The sequence below is a fragment of the Choloepus didactylus genome, chromosome 2 (assembly GCF_015220235.1).
Source record: "Choloepus didactylus isolate mChoDid1 chromosome 2, mChoDid1.pri, whole genome shotgun sequence".
NCBI classification, from domain to species: domain Eukaryota; kingdom Metazoa; phylum Chordata; class Mammalia; order Pilosa; family Megalonychidae; genus Choloepus; species Choloepus didactylus.
The window spans coordinates 248,040,396-248,049,632 of record NC_051308.1 but is presented as its reverse complement, the minus strand read 5'-3'; the positions used below and the strand labels follow the sequence as shown (position 1 = coordinate 248,049,632).

At 59.2% G+C, this 9,237-nt stretch overlaps 1 protein-coding gene across 1 annotated transcript; it reads left to right on the top strand.

Annotated features, from left to right (window-relative positions):
* Positions 1-5,548: 5,548 nt before the first annotated feature.
* Positions 5,549-8,953, top strand: LOC119514919 (collagen alpha-1(III) chain-like). The gene is made up of 6 exons (XM_037810712.1): positions 5,549-5,641; positions 5,690-6,945; positions 7,293-7,478; positions 8,159-8,274; positions 8,365-8,589; positions 8,673-8,953. Exons 1-6 carry the CDS (start codon positions 5,549-5,551, stop codon positions 8,951-8,953), a joined length of 2,157 nt encoding a protein of 718 aa, XP_037666640.1.
* The last annotated feature ends 284 nt before the right edge of the window (positions 8,954-9,237 follow it).

Here is a 9,237-nt window from a genome sequence, read left to right as displayed (position 1 = left end):
AAACTAAATGGATCAATTATTTAGGAACATATCTAGCCAGGGATATAAAGGATGTGTGCACAGAAAACTACAAGACATTGCTAAAAGAAATCAAAGAAGCCATAAATAAATGGAAGCATATTCTGAGTTCATGGATCAGAAGACTAAATATTGTTACGATGTCAATTCTACCCAAAGCGATTTACAAATTCAACACAATCCCAATAAAAATTCCAAGAGCCTTCTTTGCAGAAATGGAAAAGCCAATCATCAAATTTATATGGAAGGGTAAGAGGCCCCTGAATAGCCAAAGCCATCTTGAAAACGAAGAACAAAGTTAGAAGACTCACGCTTCCTGATCTTAAAAACCACAGCACGGTACTGGCACCAGAACAGACACGTAGACCAGTGGAATCAAATTAAGAGTTCAGAAATCAACCCTCATATTTATGGCCCATGATTTTTTGGGGGTGTGTGATTATCAGTTCTTTATTTCCCTCTCAAAAATTATTACCGACTGGATTTAAGATGATGTAATGAAGACTCTTAGTCCTTAAAAAATTCTTGCCTAGTCTTTTCATCAAAAAGATAATTAAGGAAATATCCCTTTATATGATATGTCTATATAAAATTTACCTTTTTTTGACCCCATTTTTCTACTCATCCCGTCCATACACTGGACAAAGGGGAGTGTGGTCCATGTGGCTTTCCCAATCAGTGTCAACCCTCATAGGCTACATTGTTATACATTCGTCTTCAAGATTCAAGGGTTCTGGGTTGTAGTTTGATAGTTTCAGGTATTTACTGCTAGCTACTCCAATTCTTTAGAACGTAAAAAGGGTTGTGTATATTGTGTTTAAGAGTGCCCACCAGAGTGACCTCTCGGCTCCTTCTGGAATCTCTCTACCACTGAAGCTTATTTCATTTCCTTTCACCTCCCCCTTTTGGTCAAGAAGATGTTCTCCATCCCACGATGCTGGGTCAAGATTCCTCCCCGGGAGTCATGTTCCACATTGCCAGGGAGATTCACTCCCCTGGGTGCCAGATCCCACACGGGAGAGGGCGGTGATTTGGCCCATGAATTTTGACAAGGCGGCAAAGTGTATTCAATGGTGAAAGAAAAATCTCTTCATCAGGTGGTGCTGGGAGAAGCCCCTACCTCCCACCATTTATAAAAATCAACTAAAATGGATCAGACACCTAAATATGAGAAACCAAAGTTTAAAACTCCTAAAAGAAAACATAGGGAAGCATCTGTAGGCCTTTGTATAAGGCAATGGTTTCTTAGACTTTACACCAAAGAACAAGAAACAAAAGAAAAAAAAAAATAGGACCTCATCAAAATAAAAACTGTGTGCATGAAAGAACTTCATCTGAAAGTAAAAAGGCAGCCTACACAATGGGAGAAAATATTTGGAAACCACATATCTGATGAGTGTTTAATATCCCGAAAATAAAAAGAACTCCTACAACTCAACAACAAACAGGCAAATAACCCAATTTAAAAATGGGCAAAAGAGGTGAATATCTTCTCCTAAAGAGAAGCACAAGAGAAGACGCTCAACATCACTAACCATTAGGGAAATGCAAATCAAAACCACAATGAGCTACCATTTCACACCCACTAGAACGGCTCCTATCAACGACAAAAAAAAAAACAACAGAAGATGACAAGTGATGTAGAGGACCTGGAGAAACAGGAGCCCTCACTGCTGGTGGGAGTGTGAAATGGCTGGTGCAGCTGCTGTGGAGGACAGTGTGGCGTTCTTCAGACAGGTATCGAGTCACCACCGGAGCCGCAATCCCACTAGACATACACCCAAACAAACTGAAGTCAGGGACACACACAGACATTTGCACACCGAGGTTCACAGCAACACTATTCACAACTGCCGAAAGACGGAAGCAACCCAAGTGTCCGTCAACTGATGGTGGCTAAACAAAATGTGGTCTATGTACACGATGGAATATTATTCAGCTGTGAAAAGGAATGAAGTTATGACACATGACAACATGAATGAACCTGGAAGACGTCTTGTTAAGTGAAAGAAGCCAGACACGAAGGACAAATACTGTATGATCTCACTGATGTGAAACAATTAGAATAATTCACAGAATCAGGATCTAGAACACGGGTTACCAGGGGACGGGGTGGGGGTGGGGAATGGGGAGTTAATGCTTAAATCGTACAGTGTCTATTTGGGGTGATGGAAAAGTTTTGGTAATGCACGGTGGCGAGGGTAGCACAACATGGTCAACATGATTAACAGCACTGAATTCTATATTTGAATGTGGTTAAGAGGGAAATTTTTAGGTTGTGTATAAGTTACTAAGATAAAAAAAAATTTTAAACCCCACAGGACTGTATCACACAAACAGTGAACCCTGGGTGAACCCTGGACCATAATTAATAGTACCATTAAAATAATATCCTTTCATCAACTGTAACAAAGGTACCCCACCAATGCAAGGGGTAAATAAATAACAGGAGCTGTATATGGGACCACTGGATTTTCTGCATCATTTTTCTGTAAACCTACAACTTCTCTAATAAATTTATATTTTTAAAATGTGATGCTAGATTTGAGACCCTGAAACATTTTCAAATGAGATCTCAAGACATCTACCCCCCATGTCCCTTCTCAGAAACGCTCTGGCAGGTTCCTAACCACAGGGGAAGCCCCAGGAAGGGGAGGGGAGGCTGAGAAGAAGAGAGCTGGGGGAGAAGGGGGGAGGGGAGGGGGGAAGGCCAAGGGAGGGTGAGGAGGGGAGGGAAAGTGGGGGGAGGGCAATGGGGGAGGGGGAGGAGGGGAGGGGGAGGGCGAAGGGAGGGCAAGGGGGAGGGCAAGGAGGGGAGGGTGAGGAGGGGAGGGTGAGGAGGGGTGAGGAGAGGGGAGGGCGAGGAGGGGTAGGCAAGGGGAGGGGGAGAGTGACAGGGAGGGGAAGGGAGGGCAAGGAGGGGAGGGTGGGGAGGGTGGGGAGGGTGAGGGAAGGGCAGGGAGGGGAGGGGAGGGGGGAGAGTGACAGGCAGGGGAAGGGGGGAGGGCAAGGGGAGGGCGAGGAGGGGAGGGGGAGGGAGGGCCCCAGCTGTGCCCAGCAGCAGGTGCAGGTGCGCTGGGAGCCAGGGGCTGCCCCCGCTGCACAGGTGAGGGTCCGGGTGAGAAGCTCGGAGCAGGGGAGCCATGGCAGGTGCTACTCTGGGAAAACTAAAGGGTGGCGGAGAAGAAAGGAGCCACGTCTCTATGAGCTATGCTCCCGAGAAGACGGAGGAGGGAAGCTGGTCCGACGCGGCGCAGGGAGAGAGGCAAACACATCACGCCCCAAATGGAAAAGCCAAGAAACGAGCAAAAACGAGTTACTTAGAAACTGGGAAAGAAGCGCCAGGGAGAAGCACCGAGGGGTGACAGTGAGCCCCCGAGAGAGGGGTCCGGGGCTGGGGACACCTGTTCTCTCCTTTTAAGCCACGTGGACCATTCAACAGCTTACACCAGACACAGGTAAACCCCAAAATTACATTCAAAATATAAAAATAAGATAAATGGAGATTTTATAAACATGCACCGAGCCATCATCATAGCGCTGTGCTTTCAAGGCCACGGAGACAGCCCTGGCCCCACGATCAGGCCACAGGCTGCACCCCGGGCCCCTCCCCACCACCCCCATCTCGCTGGAAATCAAAGCCCTTTAACTCCTCACCAAAGAGCCAACTTCAAAACGACCAGCTGCACGCAGGCTGCCAAATTAGCAACAAAACATAAAGCCAGCCCCCCCCCGCCCCCACACACACGCACCCCGGCTCCTGTGCAACATCGCCAGCACCTAACAAATTAGCGGGAACCAAGACGAAGGCTCAACGGTGTCCACGGCCGCACCTGGCCCCGGAGGACCTGCCGGTCATCAGCCTACGGTCCTGCAGCCCCGACTCGGAGGCAACAGAGTGCCCCGAGGGCCCTGAGTGTCCACCACACGAACGAGATGCCCGACTGTGAGTTCAGGGTACTCCCCGAATAAACCCCGTCCCCAGTGCGCTGCAGGGGCCTGCTGGGCCGGCGCCTGTAGGAAAACCAGCACAGTGCTCTGGGCAGCACAGACCGAGTGGACGGGTTAAGTGGACAGAACTCTCTCCATCCCTTCGGTGAAGCGGGGGGCACTCGCGGAGGGCGCTGGGTGCCAGGCACGGGCTCAGAGCTGGGGGCAGGGGTTAAGGAGATCAGGGCGGCCTTACACGCTGGCTCACCCTGCCAAGTCGGAGAGGGGAGGGATGCACAGGGTGGGGGGCTCGGGAGAGGGGGTGGCGGAGGGAGAGGGGTGAGGCCACACCCGCCTGCCCAGCCCCCCCCCCCCCAGGACCCTAAAGCCCAGACCCGGGAGAGCGGGAAACAGCCGAAAAGAACTTCCTCTGCCCTTCAGATGCAAACACCAAAGGGACCCCACGGCCGGGAGGCTGACCCCGCGGCACCGGCCCCCCAGGCTGGGAGAAGGACGGGCCTGGCCGGGGGTTGGCCTGCCGTGCCCCCCATGTTCTCAGGGTCCCCCCACAACACGCATGTCAGGAGAGCAGAAAGAAGCACAAGCAGGGCTCGGCCGCGGGCAGTGGACCACAGGCCACCCCGGCCGGCCCCACCTGCCCGAGCCCGTGGCTGTGGGCACAGGTGGCTGCCGGGGCCAGGCCAGGCTGACCAGGCCCTCAGCACCCACGGACGCTGGGTCAGCCTCGGGGCAGAGCCGGCCTGACCATGGGGAGACGAGCTCCGGGGGCTCGGGCCGTGCCGGGTGCAGCACCCACAGCTCCTTCCGGCTCTGCCAGTAGCCCTCGCCTTGGGAGGATGGTGAGGACCTCACAGCGGCCGAGACGGGCACGCAAGCCCACCCAGATTTGACTCGAGCGCAAACCCCAGGGCACGCGGCCCCAGCTGGCAGCACTGTGCAGCGGGGGCTGCTCCAACCGCCCCCTTCCTGGCTCCAGCCGAGCCCCACGGAGGGTGGAGCCTGGAGCTGCCAGCAGGGCGTCCGATTCTGGTCTCTGACCCAGGGCTGGGGCCTCCCCGCGGGGGTCGCACGGAGGGGCAGAGGTCAAGGCTCCCACCTCCCAGGAAAGCATGACACAGCTGATTTCCCCTCGGCGGGCAACCAGTGGCCGGCAGCCTGCTTGCCGCTCCGACACCTGATTTTTATAATTGCAGGCCCTGAAATAAACGCACCCCTCCACGGCTGGGTGGAAGGCACGGGGGTCCCCGTCACTGCCCCAGCCCCCCGGGGGGGAGGGCCACACAGCCAAGCACCCCCTCCCGAGCCCCGCTGATTCCGCCTCCGCAGCGCAGCCCGAAGGCTGTGGGTCCCAGGCCGGCGCGGGAGGCCTGCCGTTTTTGTTTTTGTTTTTACAAAACCACCATGGAAAACAGGCTCGGGGGGGCACCCATCCCCGGCCCTGTCGGACGCTCGCTCGCGCTTGGCTCCTCCAACCCTTTCATGAGGGGAGAGCGGATGCGGCCGCCAGGCCCGCCGCGGGGTCCAGGAGCAGTGACTGCGCGGCCACCCAGCCACCGGGCCGTGCCAGGCGCACTCCGGCATGGCGCTGCCGCCACGGCCAAAGCCAACCAGGCGAGGCCAGGCTGGCGGCCCCCGGGTCCAGCAGCCCCAGCTGGCCCGGCCAGAGGAGCAGGTGCCGCGGTGACCGGTGACCGTGGGCGCGGCGGCCGTCCTGCTGCAGCCACGCCGGGCGCAGAGGGGATGCTCACGGCCCGCGGAGGCACCCCAGCCGCGCAGCCAGGGCGCCGCGACCCCCGAGGCCGGGGTGCGGCGGGATGAGGGCTCTGAGCCTCCCACCAGCCCGGCAGGCCCGGCCACGTACCGTCCATCCTGGGGGACGCACGTCCTCCGCGGCCACATGGCTCCCCGGGCACGCTCCTCCGGAGCTTATTTCCCTAAAATCCGTCACCAGCGAAAACAACGTCCTCCTGCTGCACCTCCCGGCGCCCCGGGCCGCTCGCGACACCCCGCCCGGCCGGCGCCCCGCAGCGCCCGCGTCTGCAGCATCCGGGCGGCCGGGGGACCCCAGCGCTGCGCGCTCCCCGCGCCGCGGCCGCGCCGGAGCAGACAATCGGGGAGCGGCGCCACTCACCCGCCGTCCTCGCCGGCCTCGAGCGGAACCTGCCGGCTCTACGGGGCGGGGGGCGCCGGGGGGGCAGGCTGCCCCCGGCCGCTCGCCTGCAGACCCCCGACAAAGCCGACACTTAGCGGCGGGCGGCGCCCCTCACATCCCTGCCGCCCGCGTCTCCAGGCTCGGTGCAAGCGGCTCCCCGGGAAGCTGCAGCCGGCAGCCGCGGCGCGCACGAAAACACGGCATGGACATCCCGGGGCTGACGTCACGGGCGACAGGCGGGCAGCACGGGCTCAGCCTCGGGGGCCTCGGGGGCCAGGTCCGGACCGCCAAGGGGAGCCCGGGGGCCCCACAGCGAGCGAGGGACGCAGGATCCCGGGGACCCCACAGCGAGCCCCTCCCCGGTGGGGACGCAGGATCCCGGGGCCCCACAGCGAGCCCCTCCCCGGTGGGGATGCAGGATCCCGGGGGCCCCACAGCGAGCCCCTCCCCGGACTCCCAACCCACATCAGCCAGAGGTTCAGAATTGAGGCTCGGGGGTGCCAAGTGCCAAGTGCCAGGGCCCAGGGAGGAAAAGTCCAGAAAGGAAAGAGCTCAGAGAACCCCCAATGTCACTGCTCCAACCATCACTCAAGAATGGACCCAGTGGTTCTGGGAAGACTGTGGGCACAGGAAGGGCTGAAACAGGGAGCACCTGAGACGAGGATGGGCAGCGCCCCGGCCAGCTGGAATCCCGCCCTGTCCAGGCTGAGGCAGGTGTGCCCGTCACCTGACGCGGGACCCTACTCGCTGTCCCCTGCTGGGAGGGGGCTGCGGCCAGGCTGGGCCCGAGCAGACCAGAGCCCCTGGCACCCCCGCCAAGCCCGGTGGGGGCAGAGTCAGGCTGCTCCCTTAAGCTCTGAAAAGCACAGGGCGCTCTGTCACCTTCCCTGGAACGTGTTCAGCTCTTGCTGGGGTGGATGGGACCACGGCCCACAGGACTGGAAGCTTCTCTCCATCCTCCTCCCAACAAACAGATCTGCTGTGATCCACACGCCGTGGAGCGGAGGGCTCACCTGCTCAGACCACCACCTCCCATCCCGGACAAAAAGGCGTCGGGCTCTCCCACCGACGTTTATTTGCCTTCCTGGAGTGGACCATGGGCAAAAGCCCTGGGTTCGAATTGTGGCACCTTTCCTCGCTCAGCAGGTGGCCTGAGGCCACGTCCCCAAAGGGCGACGCCTTCCCACGGGACAGCTGACAGCCGCGCGAAGGCCACTCCGCAGAAGGGAGGCTCCAGGTGTGGCCCCGAAAGCACCGTCAGCCACCACCTGTGCTGCACAACCACGGTGAACGGCTCCACCCCTCAAAGGGCTCGGCAGGCTCGAGAGAAGACCGTCCCAGACGCCGCGAGAGCCACGTGAAATCCGCATCCCGGCATTCGCAGTCCAGAGTCTCGCCAGCACGCGGCCTGGCCCGGGGTCTGCGTGTCATCGGGGGCTGTGCTCGTGCCACCACAGAGCAGCCGAGACAGACCGCGTGGCCTGCAGAGCCGAGTTATTTACAATCAGGCCTTCGCTGAAAAAGCAAAAATATCAGAAAACACCTGACCACCACCTGGGCTCCAGTGGGAAATGCAAGTTTCTTCCATGTCTGACTGACAAATTGCCGTCTAGGACTGGCAGACACCACGACCCTTGTCCTTTAGCAAGTTCTCTCTGCCAGTCCATCCCGAAACACCCAGTCCTGCAGAACCCTAGAAAACCCGTGCTGAACTGGCAGACGGCTAATTTTCCTGGAAGTCTATTTCAAGCAAAAAAAAAAATAGTTTTCCCAGTTTGTTGCAAATAATTTGAGGCAAAGCTGAATAAAGACAGATTTTTAATAATATGATAGACTTATCCATGAAAACTGAGGAAATAACACGTTTGGTTATTTGTAAAAGATCCCATGGAAACCCACCCAGCACGCCCGGAAGACGCTTTAGCCCTCACGCCCTTACGCAGCCCAGACCCCTGTCCCCTCCTACCTTGGGGGGTCGGGGAGGTGAGGAGAGAGGGGCTCCCCCACTGCCTGCCCGGCCCGCACCCCCCTTTTCAGCCCCCGCCCCCTGCCTCGAGGCTGCCCGGCCCCCTCCTCACCCCCTTCCCGCTCCCACACCCAGGGCAGCCGCCCCGTCCCGGTGGACCCAGGGGTCTGTCTTAAGCCGGAGCGAGGTGGGGGTGCAGCCACAGGGTCGAGGCCGACAGCTGACACTTCTGCCCCACGGCATCACTCCGGGCAGGACAGCTTGGCACACCCCCCAGGGTGGGGGCTCCTGCAGGCCAGTGGAGAGAGACCACCCCAGCCTGCAGGGGGAGATGCCAAGGAGGGGTCACCTTATCCCACAGCCCCCTCGCCCCTCCGGCCAACCCAGGGCCCCAGGGAGGCAGAGCTGCTTGGGGGCCGCCCCCAGCCTCAACACCCCAGTGCCAGCTCGACCAACGAGGACGTCCGGCCCGGGCGGGCGCTGACAGCTCCCTGGGCTGAAGGTGGGTGACACTTGGCAGGTGCAGGCAGGTGGTCCTACAGCTGGCAAGTCCACCACCCAGGGCGGGGACGCCCCGGCTACCAGAGCCCACGGCTGGGGCCAGTGACACGGAGACAACGCCGCGCGGTGAGCACAAGGTGCCCGGGCCCACGGGGGTCTCAGGAACCGGGGTGCCTAGTCCACGAGTCGGTCTCAGCCGCCCAGCTGGGACCCGGGTGCCCAGAGCACCTTCGGGGCTACTCCTTTGTGGGGCCCCCGAGTCTCCACTGCAGACCTCAGGCCACCAGGACGCCAAGGGGCCAGAGCCCACCCCCAGCCGCTGGGAGACCACCACTCCAGCCACCCAGGCCCGCCCAGGCCACTGAGGTTCTGGGGAGTTCCAAGATGAATGACAGCAAGACAACCCACCCGAAAAGGAGGAACCAGCGGTTCGACGACTGCAGTGTCCACTCCCAACCCCATCTCCAGCAAGAACACCCACCACCTCCTCCTCCAGAAGCCTCTTGGGGCAAACACAGAGGGGCCGTTAGCACCCCCGGAGCTCAGCCCTCACCCCACAAATGCAGAGGGAGGGGCTGAGTGTCAGGACCCCTGGAGCTCAGCCTCTCCCCTGGGGCTGGCCGTGTGGACGGCCCTGAGAAAATAAAGG

Coding starts and splice junctions, on each gene's coding strand:
- LOC119514919 (XM_037810712.1), top strand. CDS start 5,549: ATGGCGCTGCCGCCACGGCCAAAGCCAACCAGGCGAGGCCAGGCTGGC. Junction 6,946..7,292: donor TGGCACCCCCGCCAAGCCCG/GTGGGGGCAGAG, acceptor ACGTCCCCAAAG/GGCGACGCCTTCCCACGGGA. Junction 8,275..8,364: donor CTGTCTTAAGCCGGAGCGAG/GTGGGGGTGCAG, acceptor CACACCCCCCAG/GGTGGGGGCTCCTGCAGGCC.